The 21,092-nt window shown below is 37.6% G+C and overlaps 1 protein-coding gene across 9 annotated transcripts in view; it reads left to right on the top strand.

Moving 5' to 3' along the window:
• MCTP1 (multiple C2 and transmembrane domain containing 1) overlaps positions 1-21,092 on the top strand; it is a 548,019-nt gene that overhangs the window by 400,327 nt on the left and 126,600 nt on the right. For 8 of the 9 annotated variants that reach the window (XR_004001078.1, XR_004001076.1, XR_004001077.1 and 5 more), the window contains one exon: positions 17,830-17,883. Coding sequence is in view for 6 of the 9 variants with exons in the window: in XM_030567942.1 (XP_030423802.1) it covers positions 17,830-17,883 (54 nt within the window). In the remaining 3 variants the exon portion in view is untranslated. Of the gene's footprint in view, positions 1-17,829; positions 17,884-18,374; positions 18,456-21,092 lie in introns of those variants that run through there. The other variant, XM_030567948.1, reaches the window with a different exon arrangement.

Raw genomic sequence — 21,092 nt, forward strand, 5'->3', positions numbered from 1 at the left:
GGAAATTTTACGATGTTTCATCAAGAATATTTTTGCCTTCTAAATTACTACACAATGAAAAAAATAACTGATTATTGAAGCAATGTGCTCTGTTGGATAGAGAATGTCCTGGAAATTGGAAGATCTGGGTTCTATTTCTGGCTCTCGCAGTGATTTGTTGTGTGCCCTCAGTCAAGTCACTTAGTACTTATCTGTAAACTAAGCATATGCCCCACCTTTGTAAATTGCTTTGAGATTGTCAAGCTAAAGGTTCTGTAAATTATAAGCAAAGTATAGTTATTATTAATTAGTGTTTTTAAATGCTCAACTCCAAGCACATGAATTTATACTCGTTAATAAAGAACTGTTCTTTAAACTTGTCTAATATGAATGAAAAATAATCAGACACATTGGGAATCTTGAAAGGAGAACTTCTGGGGAGTTCTTTGCGATTTTTAATACCCCTGCTACCTGCCAATCTCAATTGTCTAACCAACTGAAGCATAGGAGACTGTACTCTGCTGCTCATCAATGAAATGATTTGCTGAGTCGATATCTGGGTATGAGAGATGAACCAATCTTAAGTCATCCTTCTTAGAATATTTTTACAGCGCAGGAATCATTTTCTCTGCCCTCATAAGTGCCAACCCTTTTGTAACACATTGGTGCTTATTCTGTTGTGACATAATCCTTTCTTTTCTTGTCAGATGATCTGAAGAATTTTGTTACAACACAAGTCACACCCAGATCATTTCTGTGTGAGCTAAGTTAACCTGTCACGTAGTCTGGCTTTTGATAAATTGTAAACACAATGAGTTTGGGAGGTTAAATTCTAGTTCCTACATCATTCTTTGGCATATGATACTGGTCAGTTTCTCCTCAAAAGACCCACAGATTAGTATATACAAACATTGCAAACCCGCTGCGAACTAAAATGCCAAGAGGGTAGGCAGGCTAATATGTCCAGTCATAAATGGAGGCTGACTCGCTTCCATTTCATGCACACATACACAACACCTTTATGGTTGCTGGTTCACTTGAGAGTACTGCCTATCTTGTCATTGGGGAAGCAGAGGGTAGAGTTGGAGACAAACACCTTGTTTCATTACTTTCCTGTCACATAGCAGTGGTCAGTTATCACAGAGTTGCAATGTTCCAACACTGAAGAAGAGCTTCAGCGGACAGGGCTGGAGCTAGATATTTTGGTGTCTTTGGCAAAGTTACATATACACACCCCAATTTTAATTCATTATCACCTACCCTAAACTCCATCTGACTTGCATAGGTTTTCTTTAATAATTATTTTCCCACTAACCCTCACAAAAGTGCCCTTGTACTCCTTTGGTCTTGTTCTCCAGATGATGACACTGCTTGCATCCCTCCTCTTTTCCTCTGATGAAAGATAGGGGAGGCAGGGCTTCAGCTTTTTCCTTGAGTCTTCTTGCATGGTAGCAGATTGACAATTTTACTTCAGGAGTCCTGAGCACTTCTCCAGGTGCAGGAGCCCAGAGCAGAGAAGTAATCTTGGTGGGACTGAGTGTGCAGAGAAGACAACAAAGAATCCTAGAGTAAAGTTGGCAGCAGGAGAAGTAGCCTGCTGGAAAATTGGAACTGCTTCCCCATTATGTGGACTCCTGTCTGAAGGGCACTGTCACTCTGGGGGCCTGTCACTGGTTACTCAGTGGCCAAAGGCCCGTTTGCTTCATAGATTCTCTGATCAGGACTCTCCTGTCCAGGTGCTCTACAGTGACTACCCCATGTTTATGCCTACGAGCAGCTCATGCTGCCCTAGCGTCACTGCAGCAGACAGACATCTCCCTGGTTGCCCCATTGGCCTCCACTGGCTGTGTCACCAACACCTGTGCCAGCTTTGGCTAGGTTTGTCCTCCATGGTGGCACTTACCACTGTCCTAGCCAACAGCAATGATCACTCTGACATTTTTGTCTAACCTCAGAAGCTGCCACCAACATACCGCAAGTGAGACCAAAGCAAAAATGCATCAGGAAGGGAGAAAGACTGGGGGAAGAAGAACTGCCCCCACTCAGAATCAAGGACTTACAGCAGTAGCAACACTTTTTTGACCCCACCAATAGGACAGCCATACTCCTGTGTTCACTCAGGATAGTGGGCTGAGGCTGCTGCGGAGCCTCCAAAGAGCAAGGAACTTTTTTCCAAAAGAATACAAACAATTGTACCACCACAAATTCAGCATGTTAGGTAGCCACCTTTGTGGCCCACAGCTAAGGTTAGCCCTATCACTGTGGAGCTTTCACAGATTTAAGGAAACATTACGTTCTCCCATCTTTCTAAACAATCTTTCCACTTTTTAAACAATCCTGTTTAACTATTGTTAAGCAGTCTTTAACACTACACACATTTTTGCACCATTTTGATCCGCATAAAGAAGAATGAATATGAAATAAATTATAGATGCAGATGAATCACATGAGCTTCACCATTTGTTCAGGTCATCTGATTTAAGGAGGATTTTGTCCAGCTGATTCACTTGAATTAATAAAAATGAAAGGTGTAGACTTCTGTTCATTAGCTTTAGGTCTCATCTAAATGTGACTGTTTCCCTTTGCTAAGGCTGTGGTCCGAGTACTAGTGGTACTAGGTTCTCACAGCAATACGTGTGGTTCAAACTAAGTAAACTTTTTACATCATGTCATGACAATTGCAAAGTATCACAGAAAGAATCACTTTCTTTTAACACTGAATGAGGAACTTTTAGTAGCATAAGTAAAATAGTATTATCCTTAGTGCGTTTCTTTCTCTCTTTCACTGCAAAGGTTCTGTCTGAAACCTTTCCTAGCTGCCTCTTCCTTGTTTTCTTGCTTTATTTAAAGAAGCACTACACTTAGGCTCACATTTTCTCCTGTCAATAAGCATGCCTTTGAATATCTGCCCCACTAAAATCATTTCTTTTCAACTTAGCAATTCTCCTCCTAGAACATCTTTATGAAAATGAACGCACACACAAGATGGAGGGTCACTGTTAGAAAACCAGAAAGAGACTGGACAAAAGAGAAGAAATACTTTTGTCAGGTTATTTTTAAATTGCAAAAGATTTTGTAATGGAAGCAGAATGAAAAGGAGCCCAGGTGGCAACATTAAAGGATGAATGATGTTGAATCTTGGGACAGTATGAAACAAAGTAGTATCTATTTCTGGTACACTTTCTACCTTGCTGTCAACCCCTCCTAGTCAGCTTCACTGAATCTGTATTTTTTTGGAAGGAACACTTCCTGTCAGTCAGTCATTGATAGAAAGTGTTGCCGGCTCAGATAGTTCATGTCAAGTGCCTCCTGGCTGAGGGGTGAAAACATTATCTAAAGTTGTAAGTATTTTTGTTATGCTTATTGCCCCAAGGTGGCCAATGTGAGAATAGCTATTTACTGTTAGAAGCCCTAAGGCTATAGTGAGCAGGCTCCAGGGGGTTGTGGGTGGGTGCAAGGAAGATTTTTCGAAGATGCAGCCTGATTAATTTTCTATGTGAAACTTTACTGCAATAAAAGATCTCCTTTTTTACTTCTAATCTGTTTTGGGCTTCCATATACTACATACAGAGTAGCAGAGCATGACGCAATGACAGACCACTTGGCCTATTGAAGGAGAATAAAGAGAGAGGGAAAGCAAAGAACTGATATTTTTACTGCCTGGCAAACAGGCAACATATCTAGTGGTTTTCTTTATTGTGCTTTAGAAACATTATCTAAACATTCTCACAACAAACCTATGAAGGTGATAAATAGATTGTCTCTTTTAATAGATGGAGAAACACTGGGGTTGTGTTGTTTGCCCCAGGTATCATCGAGAGTTGCTGATAGTTCTGGGATTAGCACTTGAGAGTTCATTACTTCATTAGGAAAAGCTGCCTTGTATTTAAAAAAGGTAGTGGTAGCCAGAGAATAAAATTCTTCAGGTTCACGTATAAATACATACATATAAACTAGCTTTTGTTTTGTAATCCCATAAAGGTAAGGGAAATGCAGAGTTGCTTTCACTGTACAATGCTGTTTAGGATTGCACAGCAACAGTTGTGCACCATATTCACCAAACAGTAGTTTGCTATCTCACAATACAATGCTCTATTTCCCCTGTATACAGTAAGATGGGCTGCAACGCTAATCCTGACATTGGTTCTGCTTGAGACACATAGCATTCCAAACTCTTTCATCAGTGCAGGAAAGTACACAAAGGTTATTTCCCAAAATTAGTCTTCTATAACTTGGTTGCTGACTTCTACAAAAATACAACCTGTTCTCAGCTTATACTCTCAACAGCACAGTGATTGGCTAAAAAAAGCCTTTATAGATGGGTCACAATCTGTATACTCACTTTGGGCTCCTTCAGAACACAGAGACCACAGGTAACATGAGAACCTTTCTGCTGAGAACCATTCCTCTTTTTATTTATTCCTTAGATACTACATATATAGTAAAGAAGAAAAGTAAACTATCTTACCCAACCAGACCAGGGGACAGGGGCTCATTTTAATAAATCACAGCTGAAACATGAAAATGTCAGCTTAATCAAGCAATTAAACTTTATTAATCAAGCCTAATTTTTATGAATGCAAATAGTCACTGAAGCTGGACAAATTTGTTCTAGATTGCATCAGAAACATAATTTTAATATTTAATGGCCTGATGAATTTAAATGGAGAATTATCTTTATGAAACAGACTCTTCATAATCTGCTATTAAATGAGAAATGAAAAAATCAACATAAATCTTACATAAACATTTTTTAACTAAATGTTGGTACTATAAATATTACAAATACATTATGCAGTAATTTAGCAATCACACAGTACACTACATAAAGAAAAAAATAGGTTGGTTATGCAGCATTTCTCTTCTGCAATGAAGAGGAATGTATTATTGAAGTTGGCTATTCATGCCACTATAGTTAAGAAGGCTGTCTAAGCTTCTATTATAATTCTCTGCCTTCAGGGTTTTATATTGTCTCTCTGCCACAGAAACTCACTAACAGGGCATACAAAGTCTCAGCCCAATAGCACTTTTTAAAAAACTTCTCCAACCCTAGCTTACTTTCAGTTGCTTTTGCTTACAGAAAGGGAAACAAATCCCAGAAATGTTCATTTTAGAAAGATTTTTACCCTTTTTTCCTCAAAACAGAGACATTTTTAAAGTGAAATTTTGCAAAACTTTTTTTCCCCGAAGCCTTAGACTATTGTATGGAAAATGCATAGGCATTCTTTTGTACAGAATTTTTTAACGATTTTTTTTCATTTGTGTGCAGACTTATGTAACTACTGGATTGACATAATACTGTAGCAGCTCCAACATGTCTTGGTCAATATTCTTTAAACTAAGAACAATTTAGTGTTGGAGTAAAAAATCCCGTTATATGAGGTTATTTTTAAGCATATGGATATTAATTCAGACTAGATCTCAGTAATTTTCAAGTTGTTTTCCAAAATTAGTGTGTTTCTCCAAATATATAATTACCTAAGAAGAGTTATCATAATCACCTGGGCTAATGTTACAATGACATATGTATAATATGGATGTACAATTTCGCATATGTGACAAGGCAAAAATGCTGCTCCAACTTTAAGTATCCTAACTTTTGGCACCACTCAGAAACTCAGTTATTTAAACAAATGTACATGTTGTGGTGTAAGTATATATGTAGATGAGTGGTGTTTTGTTCTCCTGGAATCCTAGTGCTAGCTGAAAAGTTACTGATCAAATTTAAGACAGACAATTACATTTTAATTCTGTTGACAAGAAATATAATAAATGACTTTATTGTCAATGTTTCATTTTAACTCCATGGTGACAAAATATTTTAAAATGTTATTGTTTAAAAGTTTGTTGTGTAGTAAATTAACAACTTATATTTAGCCAAATGTAGACTATTTTTTCTGCTTCACTGTTTTAAAAAATGTCATAAAGCCAGACAGATCAGATTTTGTCTACAAGACAAATATACAGTACATTCTGAAACCTTTAGATGGAGACATACTTCAAATAAAAAACTAGTATTCTGTTCCCAATGCTTTGTGTAAATATCAGCTAGAATTCCTGAAAGCATTGAGATCCAAATATTTAAAGAAATGCATTGAAAAACTACTTCTGATGCCATATTTTATATGAAAATTGTTTAGTCTTAACTACTTTAGCAGCTAAATAGTGGGTGCATCTTAAGCTATCATCAAGCAAAAAGTTACATGTTCTTATGTAATAAAGTATATTGCAGAGGAACTTCTTATACTGCAAGTAAAAATTCCTTTGTTGATATTACCAGGCTGTATGTAATCAGTGGCATGCATCAAAAGGCATCTGATGGCCACGTTAAAGTCACATTTCCTATTAAGCATCAGACTAAATTACATCATGAGCACTTCCCAGAATGAGACACAGAAATGTATTCTGTAAGAAGAAATAATTGTATCTGTAAAAATCAGGAAGTCTTTTAGCAGTAAAGTACTAATGCTTTTCTTTTTAGTCTCCTCTTTTGTACTGCAATATACTCAGCCTTACTGGCAAGCTTATCACACTAATTATTATTACATCTAGTAGTTCAGTTATCTTGATGGCTCCTGTAGATGAAATACTTCAAGGTCAAATCTTTAATTGTGTGAATCAAACTCAGAAGCTACCATAAGTTCAATTGTATTTCAGATATACTACATTGTTAATTTAAAATCTGTTAGTGAGTTTTATTGTCTTTATAAATATGATGTAAAATAGATGGATATTTTAATTAAACTAGGCCTTTTGAAAAATTCCTCCTCAACAACCCTGTGAGAAAAACAGATGTCCTTTTGTGACTATGACCACATAAACACAGTAATAACAAGCTTATTAACTGTGAACGTTTTCAGTTTGACCTCAGGTACTTTCAAGATGCCTGAAATAGCCTGAACAATTTTGGGAATCCTTCTCAATCCATACACATTCAATAATTGTGTATTACATTTACACAGAAGTGTTGTAAATCCACTGACATACCAACACATGTTGTAGTCAGTTTACACGGAGACAAAATTATCTAAATGAACTCCAGACTGTGCTGAAGAATACAGCTAACCAGCTGTAGGGTGGAAATGTTCATTTGGGACCCAATCCTGTTTTCTTTGATTTCAATGGGAGCAGGAACAGGCTCCTGATTTGTGATAGGTTATATCAAAATATTAGTGTTTGCAGGCATCTGGACATTTTAACAAAATAAATTAGAATATTACGTTTTTCATTTGAAGCTATTGTTTTAAAGCCTAATCCATTGAGGTGTTGAGCAAATGAGAGGTGCTGAACACTTGAACTACCAGTTCAGGGCACCTCCCTACTCCTTTTTAGGAATTGCTGAACACTTCACAGGATTCGGCCTTTAAATTATATTAAGATTTCATTCATTAAACACATCTAGATGACTATAGTGGTTCTTCCTTTTGAATTCTCTTACACTGCGTATTAGAGTAAAAGAGTATTGTGGAACTACTCACTTGGAAATTTATCAAAATACCCCTTTACCCACACAGTTGTTTCCATTGGAATAGCTATAGAGAAGTTGGTGATAGAAGAATGTACTTAATTACTGTGCATTTGCTGTGATTATGTAGTAACTTTTCTTCTAGAAACTGCAGGAGTATTCTAAAGTAAGAAACAATTTTGTTAGCATTATACGTGCAGTTAATATACTTCCTTTGTGTGAAAATTTTTAATTTCAGTAGATTTTTTTAAGGATTTTTGGAATTGAGTTATTCTTCACTCTTATTCTGACCTAAAATGGTTATAAATAACTGGAATCTGACTGTACTACTATTTTATTGATATTGCTATTAGATGTTACATTGAACAGTCTCGCTACTCCCAAATCCCATCTTTTAATGAATTAATAATAAATAGTTCCATTTTTTTAAAACTCTAGAAGAGGAATAACTAAAAGAAGTAATTAATTGCCAACTAAATTCTACATGTACATGCTAGTCCAATTTTCTTCTCTTGCAAAGCATAAAGAGGGTAGTGAAGCTTCTGTATATTTCTGAATGTAACTAACTTACTGTATAAAGTGGCGTCCGTTACAAGTGCTCCAGCAACACAGTGTGAATTATGCAGCATTTGCAGACAGAATTCTGTTACATTGTAGAAAGTGGGAATGGGGCAAGAGTGATCTCCTATCATTATATACAAATTATTCTGCATGTTTTTTTCTGTAAAGTATTTGCTGTGCAAAACTATTTATTACAGGAAGGGCTTTGTTTTGCAACATTTTAATATCATCTGCTTAGTGTTTGGCCATAAAGTAGCTGATATTCCATATTTAAGGCCGTCTACGTGTGTTTTTTAAAATATCATCTGTATTAGTCTTATATTCAAGGAACAGTATTAAGAATCAGGTTCTTTCAGGACCTTCTACCAGTGTGTGGCATATAAGGCTGTGACAAGTGACATTACAGAAGGTCATGTCACTTTTAACTGCGTGCATTAGATCTTTCTGATTTCCCCAGTGCCCTTCCTTTGTTTGATTAATACTACCTTGATTTCAAGCACGGTATCGGAAAGCATAATTTAGAGTGAGTATTCTAGGGCTGATCTAAGATTTTTTTCTTAAAACGTTTTATAAAATAACTGATATTTTGTTAACTGATATGTTTTTCCCTTTAATATTTTTTCTCATTGAAAAAGCATGATATTGTTATAGATGTCTGAATTAATGTACTGTGTTGCTGAAGACCAAAGTAGCACCTATAAGGTTTATTTGAAAAGCAGCCAGCTAGAGTCAAAGAAAAAAATCCTTTCTCTTACTGTTGGTTTGATCCTAAGTATGGTGTTAAACTCAAAAGCTGGAATCTATTGAATTTGCATTTGCTGTAATGATCTTATAAATCCTTGCTTTATGTGCCTGTGTAAATAGGTTGTTCTTAAATGTATTTTTAAAAAAGACTTCAGCTTGCAGATTCTTTCTGTATCATGTGGTTATAAGGATTCTATTTTCATTGTTTTAATTTTGGGTAGCAACCAGTCTTAAGAAACTTGAGAATCTGAATTCCTTCTGATCCATTGTATCATTGTAGTGATATGCTTTCGCACTGCATCTTTTTTTCTAACTCTTCTTTCAAAGTTTCATGATGAGTGAAAACATGAGTCAGTGCTTCATATGCCATAAAGAATAATTTATGCTGCCCAGAGATGGAAGTACTTTTATTACGTTTTATTTTGATACAATAACTGAGTTAAATCATTTTTCATTTCCAGACAATTTGACACTCCTAAAGCGTAGTTTAATTGATGATGTGACTAACATGGAATGAGAAAATAGGATGGCATAACATGGGGGAAAGGGGGAAATCATCTGACTAAACAACAGGAGTTGGGAACTTGAGATCTGGGTTCGATTTTTGGCTGTCACAGACTTTTTGTATGACTTTGGGCAAGTCAAACTTCTCAGCTATAATAATAATAATAATACTCTATAGGTCATAGCAGTATTCAGAGGCTTAGTTTATTAATGTCTGTAATTCTGTTTTAGATCCTTGGATGAAAATCACAGTACAGGTGTGAAATATTATCCTGATTATTTAGAATAAGAGTGCTTGTGATCTAAACAAAGTGTCATTGTTTGCAATGAGACAGCTAAGGTGGTGTCAGCATTTCAGTTGTAAACCCTGATTTGTAGAGGTTTACAGTTCAGTTAAATGACTCCATGCAACCTTGGGCCCTGGTTTAATTAAACTGAATATATATCATATTTTTAATTATAATGGTGGAACTTTGCATGTAACCATCCCTAAGGGAAAAAGTAGGTGTAACAGGGGAGTGGCTTAGCTCCATTTTTCAGAACTTAGCTCTTGGGGTGAAATTCACCAAGGTGTAGAAGTCCCAGGCAAGGCCCTCCACACCAAGCCCCATGGTGAGGATGTAAGAGGATAGAGGATTGCAACTGAAATGGTCACACATCATTCCTCAGGGACTGTTCTCCACACCTGTCTGTTCAGGATCACTGTGGTCAGCGCCCTCATCGTGAGCCACAGGAGCTAAACTTATGAGCCCAAAGACTGAAAAAGGAAAAGTGAGATTCTTACACCCAGCTCAACCTCCTTTGTGCTGTGTCAAAGAGCCATAGTGGTGTAAAGGTGCCCTAAAAGCCCCATAACTTCCCAAAGGAGGATTCTCCTAGTGCAGGTAGTGAAGAAAGACTGCCTCTTGCACACCCTCTCTTAAGCACTGGTATAGGGGGTGTTCCAGGAGCAGGGCTACAGTATGCAAGATTGTAGCCCTAGGAGCAACTCTATGGCGGCTGCTGTAACTTAGGTAACGCTGAAAAATCTGTCTGTTACAGTGGGGGTCTCTCCAACCCCAGGACAGCCTAGGAGCATGAAGGAACAAAGGTGGCTGAAAGCCACGTTGTGCGCACCCCCTCTTCCTCCCACCCCCGTTCTTCACTAGGTTGCAAGTTCTGTGCTGAAACTTCTGAGAAGTGCAGCATAGAATCTCACCTGAAATGTTTTGGGGGAATGGCCCACCAAATGAAATAGAGGCCATGGAGGAACTGTGTTACAGCACTGAGGACTGTCCATTTGTTGGAAAGGATGAATTCCATTCCCCAACACCTGTAAAGTTCCTGCATTAAGACTTGTTTGGGCTTTGCTCAGGTTGGGATAAATATCATCCTTAATGGCCATTCTCAATAAATGTTCACATTTATCTCTAATGGACCCATTCAGGTCTTACAAGTAGTAAGGGATAACAAGGGTTCTGTAAATGCTTTTAAACACATTTAAGCAATAACTTAGATAACAAGCATTTGTTTCAGAGGATGGATTTGATTTTTTTTTTTGAGGGAATAACAAAAATCCCTCCATAGATTAAATAATGTTTAAAGTTACAGTAAGAACCAGTAAATAGCTACAATTCAGAGTTGAGGCTGATACTTTGTCCCTAGTGGCTTTTTTGTTTGTTTGTTTTCCTTTCCCCCCCGCCAGGTAAGGCTTTTTTCCCAGCAATGCAAGTTAATTTCCTTACTTTTGTCAGCTTATAAGAACATAAGAATGGCTGTACTGGGTCAGACCAATGGTCCATCTAGCCCAGTATCCTGTCTACCAACAGTGGCCAATGCCAGGTGCCCCAGAGGGAGTGAACCTAACAGGTAATGATCAAGTGATCTCTCTCCTGCCATCCATCCCCACCCTCTGACAAACAGAGGCTAGGGACACCATTCCTTACCCATCCTGGCTAATAGCCATTAATGGACTTAACGGCCATGAATTTATCCAGTTCTCTTTTAAACGCTGTTATAGTCCTAGCCTTCCCAACCTCCTCAGGCAAGGAGTTCCACAAGTTGACTGTACACTGTGTGAAGAAGAACTTCCTTTTATTTGATTTAAACCTGCTGCCCATTAATTTCATTTAGTGGCCCCTAGTTCTTGTATTATGGGAACAAGTAAATAACTTTTCCTTATCTACTTTCTCCACATCACTCATGATTTTATACACCTCTATCATATCCCCCCTTAGTCTCCTCTTTTCCAAGCTGAAAAGTCCTAGCCTCTTTAATCTCTCCTCATAAGGGACCTGTTCCAACCCCCTAATCATTTTAGGTGCCCTTCTCTGAACCTTTTCTAGTGCCAGTATATCTTTTTTGAGATGAGGAGACCACATCTGTACATAGTATTCAAGATGTGGGTGTACTATCAATTTTTATAAGGGCAATAATATATTCTCCGTCTTAGTCTCTATCCCCTTTTTAATGATTCCTAACATCTTGTTTGCTTTTTTGACCGCCTCTGCACACTGCGTGGACATCTTCAGAGAACTATTCACAATGACTCCAATATCTTTTTCCTGATTTGTTGTAGCTAAATTAGCCCTCGTCATATTGTATGTACAGTTGGGGTGATTTTTTCCAATACGCATTACTTTACATTTATCCACATTTAATTTCATTTGCCATTTTGTTGCCCAATCACTTAATTTTGTGAGATCTTTTTTAAGTTCTTCACAGTCTGCTTTGGTCCTAACTATCTTGAGCAATTTAGTATCATATTCAAACTTTGCCACCTCACTTTTTACCCCTTTCTCCAGATCATTTATGAATAAGTTGAATAGGATTGGTCCTAGGACAGACTCTTGGGGAACACCACTAGTTACCCCTCTCCATTCTGAGAATTTACCTTTTATTCCTACCCTTTGTTCCCTGTCTTTTAACCAGTTCTCAATCTATAAAAGGACCTTCCCTTTTATCCCGTGACAACTTAATTTACGTAAGAGCCTTTGGTGAGGGACCTTGTCAAAGGCTTTCTGGAAATCTAAGTACACTATGTCCACTGGATCCCCCTTGTCCACAAGTTTGTTGATCCCTTCAAAGAACTCTAATCGATTAGTAAGACACGATTTCCCTTTAGAGAAACCATGTTGACTTTTGTCCAACAATTTATGTTCTTCTAGGTGTCTGACAATTTTATTCTTTACTACTGTTTCAACTAATTTGCCTGGTACTTAAGTTAGACTTACTGGTCTGTAATTGACGGGATCACCTCTAGAGCCCTTTTTAAATATTGGCGTTACATTAGCTATCTTCAAGTCATTGGGTACAGAAGCCGATTTAAAGGACAGGTTACAAACCCTAGTTAATAGTTCCGCAACTTCACATTTGAGTTCTTTCAGAACTCTTGGGTGAATGCCATCTGGTCCCGGTGACTTGTTAATGTTAAGTTTATCAATTAATTCCAAAACCACCTCTAGTGACACTTCAATCTGTGACTGTTCCTCAGATTTGTCACCTACAAAAGCTGGCTCAGGTTTGGGAATCTCTCGAACATCCTCAGCCATGAAGACTGAAGCAAAGAATTTGTTTAGTTTCTCCGCAATGACTTTATCATCTTTAAGTGCTCCTTTTGTATCTCGATCATCCGGGGCCCCACTGGTTGTTTAGCAGGCTTCCTGCTTCTGATGTACTTAAAAAACATTTTATTACCTTTTGATTTTTTGGCTAGCTGTTCTTCAAACGCCTCTTTGGCTTTTTTTATTACATTTTTAAGCTTAATTTGGCAGTGTTTATGCTCCTTTCTATTTACCTCACTAGGATTTGCCTTCCACTTTTTAAAAGATGCCTTTTTATCTCTCACTGCTTCTTTTACATGGTTGTTAAGCCACGGTAGCTCTTTTTTAGTTATTTTACTGTTTCTTAATTTGGGGCATACATTTTAGTTGGGCCTCTATTATATTGTCTTTAAAAAGTGTCCATGCAGTTTGCAGGGATTTCACTTTAGTCACTGTACCTTTTAATTTCTATTTAACTAACCCCCTCATCTTTGCCTAGTCCCCCTTTTTTAAATTAAATCCCACAGTGTTGGGTTGTAGAGATGTTCTTCCCACCACAGGGATGTTAAATGTTGTTATATTATGGTCACTATTTCCAAGCGGTCTTGTTATAGTTACTTCTTGGACCAGCTCCTGTGCTCCACTCAGGACTAAGTTGAGAGTTGCCTCTCCCCTTGCGGGTTCCTGTACCAGCTGCTCCAAGAAGCAGTCATTTAAAGTATTGAGAAATTTTGTCTCTGTATTTCATCCTGAGGTGACATGTTCCCAGTCAATATGGGGATAATTGAAATCCCCCACTATTACTGAGTCCTTAATTTTGATAGCTTCTCTAATTTGCCTTAGCATTTCATCATCACTATCACTATCCTGATCAGGTGGTCAATAATAGATCCCTAATGTTATATTCTTATTAGAGCATGAAATTACTATTCATAGAGATTCTATGGAACATGTGGATTCACTTAAGATTTTTACTTCATTTGTTTCTACGTTTTCTTTCACATATAGTGCCTCTTCCCCTCTCCCAGCACGACCTGTTCTGTCCTTCTGGTATATTTTGTACCCCAGAATGATTGTGTCCCATTGATTGTCCTCAGTCCACCAGGTTTCTGTGATGCCTATCACAAGGCACTCTAGTTCACCCATCTTATTATTTAGACTTCCAGCATTTGTGTACAAGCACTTTAAAAACTTGTCACTGTTTATTTGTCTGCCCTTTTCTGATGTGTCCAATTTTTTTATGTGAATGTTTCTCATCTGATCTGGCCCCTAGATTCTCTTCTTCCATCCTCTGCTCCTGACTATAACCTGGAGATTCTCTATCAATAGACTCTTCTCTAAGAGAAGTCTCTGTCTGATCCACGTGCTCCTCTGCAGCAGTCGGCTTTCCCCCATCTCCTAGTTTAAAAACTGCTCTGCAACCTTTTTAATGTTAAGTGTCAGCAGTCTGATTCCGCTTCGGTTTAGGTGGAGCCCATCTCGCTTGTATAGGCTCCCACCATCCCAAAAGTTTCCCCAGTTCCTAATGAATCTGAACCCCTCCTCTCTACACCATTGTCTTATCTACGCATTGAGACTCTGAAGCTCTGCCTGCCTACATGGCCATGTGCGTGGAACTGGGAGCTTTTCTGAGAATGCCACCATAGATGTCCTGGATTTCAGTTTCATCCCTAGCAGCCTAAATTTGGCCTCCAGGACGTCTTTCCTACCCTTCCCTATGTCGTTGGTACCTACACATGCTGCGCCCCAGGATTACATAAGTCTATCCAGATGCCTTGAGAGATCCGCAACCTTCACACCAGGCAGGCAAGTCACCATACGGTTATCGCGGTCATCACAAACCCAGCTATCTATGTTTCTAATGATCAAATCTCCCATTACTAACACCTGCCTTTTCCTAGTGACTAGAGTTCCCTCCCCCGGAGAGGTAACCTCAGTGCGAGAGGATACCCTAACACCGTCTGGAAGGAGGGTCCCAACTATGGGAAGGTTTCCCTCCCTGGACCTTTCATCCTCCTCAACAGTGCAGGGGCTGTCTGACCGGAGGTGGGACAATTCTGCAGTGTCCCGGAAAGCCTCATCAACGTACCTCTCTGCCTCCCTCAGCTCCTCCAGTTCCGTCACCCTGGCCTCCAAAGCCCGTACGCGGTCTCTGACAGCCAGGAGCTCCTTGCACCGAATGCACACATACGACACGCCCACAGGTAAAGCATGTATTTCAACTTTACATTTTAAATGAAATTTTCATACATATAATATAGGGCTTCTGCAATCCCTCAGTACCCACACTTTCATTTCTGGCCTGATACTCTAGCTGCCTGGATTCTGTTCCCAGGTCTGCCAAGGACTTGTAGTTAGGATGACCAGATATCCCGATTTTATAGGGACAGTCCTGATTTTTGGGTCGTTTTCTTATATAGGCTCCTATTACCCCCTACCCCCATCCCGATTTTTCACACTTGGTGTCCGGTCACCCTACTTGTAGTATGACCTAGGGTAAGTTGTTTGACCTCTTTATGCCTCAATTTCCTTATCAGGATAATAATTTTTACCTTCCTTTGTTAAGTAGTTTGAGATCTATGGCTAGAAAGCACTGTATGAGTTTACTTATTGTTTTAGTAATAGCCCACAAACTACTAGAGTTAGTTTAATACTTTATATCATCAGAAAATTTGGATTCCCTGCTGCTTCTGCATAAAATATTGTTTCTAGGTCCAGAGCTTCACAAGATAGTGGTCACTCAGATCAAGCCAGAGTGATATGTGTCCATGGTCCATTTTTTTGTGATCTACAATATCTGAAAGTAAATACTACATACCACAGAGAGGCTGTGGATCTCAGCCGTCCAGTGTCATACCACATTCATTTCTACTCTGGTGGTTCATCACATATCAGTCACTGGATCAATGGCTTATCACTTGGATTAGCAGTGTTTGTTTTGGTACTGGTCAAGGACTTAATATAGCATATCTCAGAACTCAAACTAATGTACTTTTAGGTCTCTGGATAGGACATCTTGCAGATACATTAGTATTTATATTGGAGACAACTGGAAAAGAAAGAACTTTGTAGGTCATCTAGCACATCCTCCTGCACTAATTCAGGATCACTATTCACACTAAGCCATAAATAGCTTATCCAGTCAATTATTGTTAGCTCTTTGGACTAAGATTCAAAAAGAAATAGTATAAACATATTATTTTAAATGGCACATGTGACAAATTTAGAACGTTCTTGTGCTTTAAGGCATTGAGTGGGAGTGGGATGGCTATGTATGGCTGCAGTTGGAATCTCCAATAGGCACTATGCCTCCTTTAGGCACGCTTGCTATCAGAGATCTTTGATATAAAGGGGAATCTCACTCACTGCTACACCCCCTGAGAAGGTGCAGAGTGAGTTTCCTTTCATGGCCAGCCTACTCACTGCAAGAGGTGTGTGCAGATGTGTGAGGTTGCAGTTTTGTCCTGCCACTGCATGGAGAGCTGAAAGGGTAGAAGGCTTCTTGTGCCTCCTTTTCACCGTCTGTACCCACGCAGGATATGGTCACCATCTGGTCTTTACATTATTAAATTCTTAGGGCAGGAACTTACTTTTATGTCTCTACATTATTATTTTAGTGGTAATTTATTGACTGAAAATATAGAATCCTCTTGTAAATTTCATATCTTGGACAACAGTTTATATCACTTCCTGGTTTTAATATGCTTCATATACTTGACATACAAATTAAGGGCTAGCTTTTAGTCTGTGTTAGAGGCTGCTTTGTACCTCTGCAGCACTGCAGGTCAAAATTGGAATCTTGCTTCTATATACTATAGCAATTGAAACTCTGGTGAGCGAACATATGTAGTTTTCTTTAGGGCTGATGGGAGTATCCGTGTCCTCCTGCAGAGCAAAGAATATGTTTCTTAAGTTTCTAATGTGACATCCTCTTTTGTCATTATACGTTATAATATAGAATTATGGTTTAACTTCTTCTGTAATGATGTATGCTATGATTTTACTTTATAACTCACTGTAAAGTAGACCAGAATTTTCCCCTTTTGTATCTACAACTCTGTCTTGACTTTTGCATATATACAGATATAGAGACAAATTATTTTTTGGTATAAAGAGGTACAACTCTACTTCCATTTAAACCAGCAGATAATTTGGCCTATAGTTTGGACGTTTGATCATGGGGTTATTAGGCAGGAATTTCTGAGTTCTAAGTCTGGTTCTGTCATTAACTCTCCAAGCACCTAGAGAAAGTCACTCTCTCTCTCTCGGTGTGTAAAATGAGTATATTATTTACTTATCTTACAACAATATGATGAAGATTAATTATTAATATGAGTACAGTGCCTTGAACACATAAAACCTTAAGTGGTAGATATCCTCTCTTTCTCTCACATATCAATCTACCTGTCCACAATCTATTTAAATGAACAGATATGGGCACATATGTAGTACAGTTATACATAATGAGAGAGAGATGCATGTGCAGTATATTAGATATACTAATAGTTCAAAATCACTATTAGGAAATGCTATGCTGATGATAATACAGCATGCACCCTGGGTCACTCCCGTGGGCCATTGCCATAAAGAAGCAAGCTAGCATGAATTTATTCTTGGGATTGAAAGCTTCTTAACCCTCCTAATGAGCAATGCAAATTAAGTTCAAAATGTTGTATGTTTCTCAGGTTAGCTGTAAATCCAAAGTAAGCACTTGTACTGTATTTCATAGCCACCACTAGAGCTGGTAAAAAGGATTCCTTAGTTAAAAATATCCTAGAGTGAATTTTGAATTACCTTTTAAATACTTAAATTGTCAAGATAGCATTTTATACAGGTAGAGGTTTTCAGTATCTTATTCCCTAATGTAGGTCAATTAAAATTATAACACTTTCTTAAATTTGACTTTCTAGATCAAATGATTTTATAGTCGTACATTTTCCTTCTGTGCATTTATTTCAAATGTTAATAAAGTTTTCATCTATAAAAGGTTTACTATTGACAGAACAAAACTCTTCCTTTTTAAATTATGACAACTACTACTGTTTCTGTCGGTAGGTAGTGGAGGACATGCTAGAGGACGAGGAAGAAGAGGATGACAGAGATGACAAGGTAATTATCTTTCCTAGCACTTGGGTACCTGGGGATGGGAGAATTTAGACATGACACTGTTTTTACAGACAGTTAAAAAAGGAGTTGAAGTGTTTTAGTCCAGAAAATTGGACAGAGCTGTTTATCATCCTAACAATGCTACTGGATGTTGTAGGAAGGAATAGAGGACTATAAATCCTCTTCTTTTTTTGTCCAGAGCTGGGTCAAATATTTTGCTGCCAGGAACAAAAATAATTCAGCTTGTCTGGAACTTGATAGCTCTTGTGAAGATAACTGCGGTGACAACTGTTTCTGAAGGACAAACATTTGTCTTGTCTTGAGTATTATAAATAGGGCTGTACTTCAGGGGGAAAAATGGTGTAAAAATAGTAACTCCACACTGGTTGAAAATGGGATATTGCCATCTGTAATTTTCAGTGAATTACTTGGTAGAAGAATAGCTGATATGTTCTGCACTTTGTATGATATTTAAATAATTACAATTTTCATAGACGTCCACTTGATTTGGAGCTGGCATTGTGGCCCAGCAAGCTAGGAGACTGCTGCGGATCTTTCAGCCTTTGCGAATACGTGGTTCAATTCCTGGCCTGCTGGTTGAGTTGAGGATTGCAACCACAGTAAATAACAGCTCTTTTCCACATCTTATCGAGCCAAGCTATGGGACTGCTTGGATTGGTTGTCTCCTGGGGAGAGGGAAAAACCAGAGGGAGGAAATTAGAATGACCTCACTGAAACAATGGAGTGATGGAGAGACAAGTGCAGTGAAAACAGCCTTGTTGTTGCCTTTGGAATTTGCATACCAAAAAATGAGAGAAAATACAGATTTTAAAACAGCTTTGAATTAAATACAGACAATTTTGACCTTCACAAATGTTCTCCCTAGTTCTGTTATAATAGAGCAATGAATTCTTTTTTTTTAGGAGAGGAGAAAAACAGTGTATCTTAATTTATGCCCTTGACCTTTGTTTCTAGTAGAGATGTACAGTTATATACCACTGTAAGAATTCGTATGCTGGCAGCAAGTATTTGAAATGTCAGAAAATTCACTGTGATTAGTTAATCCCCTGAATGATTATTTTTCTGTTAGCTAACCCAAGATTTGAGGGAGGATTAAAAAAAAGAGTATTGCCCTCATTCTATTACTAGTTCAAACATTTTAGAATTGACAGAAAGATATGTGAAATTCTTCTGTACATCATTTAAATCATTAGCTACATAATTTTGGAATAAACAAACACTGTGATAACATTCACCTTTTTACAAAACACGTGCTAGTTTTTAAGCACTAAATGATATGAGCATACACTTCTGGCAATAAAATACATGATTTATTGCAAAGGTCAATCATGTAGGTGTAGAGAGCTTGTATTTTAACTCAACATGCAAGCTCTGAATCATCATTTCTCTTCATGATAAACACTAATCTGCCATCCATTTATGGCCATTTTCTCTTGCTTGTTGCTGCTTTATTATTAAAGCAACTATAAGAGCTTCATCCTAGTAGTACAGTATACATATTCCTGGAAATGTTAATAACTCTGATCAGTTCACAAAGTACAGTAATTTAATAATTGTAGTTTTTCAGTCTATTTACCATTTAGTTGGGAAAGGGGGGGGATTTGAGATATTAAACAAACGATAACCCTTTTTTAAAAGCCCTTTACAGTCTAACTAAAGAAGATGCCAAACAGAACATACCAGGTTAGAAATAACACCAAATCTCTGGAGCTGTATCAATTGTAATCTAGTGTTTAGCTGTCTGAAACTGACACCAGAGTTCTAACATGCTCACAGATGTAGTTACCAACATTTACTGAAGGTAAGTGCTTAAATTACTGTGTGAATTCAGTGGTAGTCTTTATTTAATGCTTAAGAGCAGTGTGTTTCTTATATGAAAGGCATGTAGGTTGATTTCTATAAATTCAAAGTCTTGTTTCATTAATATGTAAGTTTTATTTGAGCTCTCATAATTCAGTATGCTATCATGAAAATCACATCTTGAATGGAAAAGAAAATGACAAACATATTTTTTATTTAAAAAAATGCTTGTACTCTACAGTTTAAACAGTTATTCTTAGAATGGACATTTTATTTCAGACACTAAACTATAAATCAGATAACAAAAGCTTTTTTTTGTCAGTTTCCTCCTTTGAGTATCATGTACTGTTTGCTGATGAAGATGATGATGATGAAGATTTTTAATATTGGTGTGTCTGAATTGAAGGCGCACAGTGCTATACTCCTTTTTTAAATTCCTAGATACCTAATTTTAAAGTTTTGTGCATATTGAAATTTGGTGAGAAAACAAATGCACATTTTGCAGTACTGGCAGGTACTGACCTCCAGCTGTCATTACTTCTGTTTTCTCATATGGTATAATAGTAAAGTCAGGTCAATGGGTCCTCTTGTGGGATAAAAGTAAAAAGATTAATAAATGTGCCAAAGCCTCACTTTAATTGAACCTGAAGCATATGTTGCAAGTATGTAAAATATGTCCCAGATGTTTAACCATGGCCAGTGTCTTTGCTTTCACTGATTACCACAAGGCAGCTATTAGTCCTGTAACCTTTGGACTTGGGGGTAAATGGGGTATTACATGGCACAAAAATAAAGCACCTGTTTTCCATTCAATAAAGAGCCCTGGCAGGCTTTGCCTAAGCCTATCCATATGTTTTCATTTAGCAGATTGTTGTGCGATTATGAAAAGTGTCTTTCTTTAGAGCCAGTATAGATATTAGTCACTTACTCACAAGGAAAGGGCAACTCATTGGCTACTTGATGAAGTCCGTGTGGGCACACACTGAAATAGCTTATTGGAAGTGTGGTGGAGGGCTGTTTTTAACATCCCTATATAAACTGCAGAATCACAGAAGTGATAAATTGAGACTGATAACTATCCAAATGTTTATGATTAGCTAAAATAATAGTTTGTAAAATCTTTTTATTAATAATGACCTTAAGTACCTGTGTGGAGTTTAATTAAGGTTGGCAGAGTACAGTTGTAATTAGGTTGTTGCTTGTTTCCTCAAACCTTATTTTGGTTTTGTTCCAGATTTACCATTTTACATTTTTATTTCACCTTGCAGTACAAATAATCGAACAGGCAAGATTAAAGATTTAAGGTTGTGTGATGCCTAACACTTTTTTAACTAGAGGACATTAACATTTGTTTTCAATTGAAATATGATTAATACTTAAAAATGGCAAGT

This window comes from Gopherus evgoodei, chromosome 6 (genome assembly GCF_007399415.2).
Source record: "Gopherus evgoodei ecotype Sinaloan lineage chromosome 6, rGopEvg1_v1.p, whole genome shotgun sequence".
NCBI lineage: Eukaryota > Metazoa > Chordata > Testudines > Testudinidae > Gopherus > Gopherus evgoodei.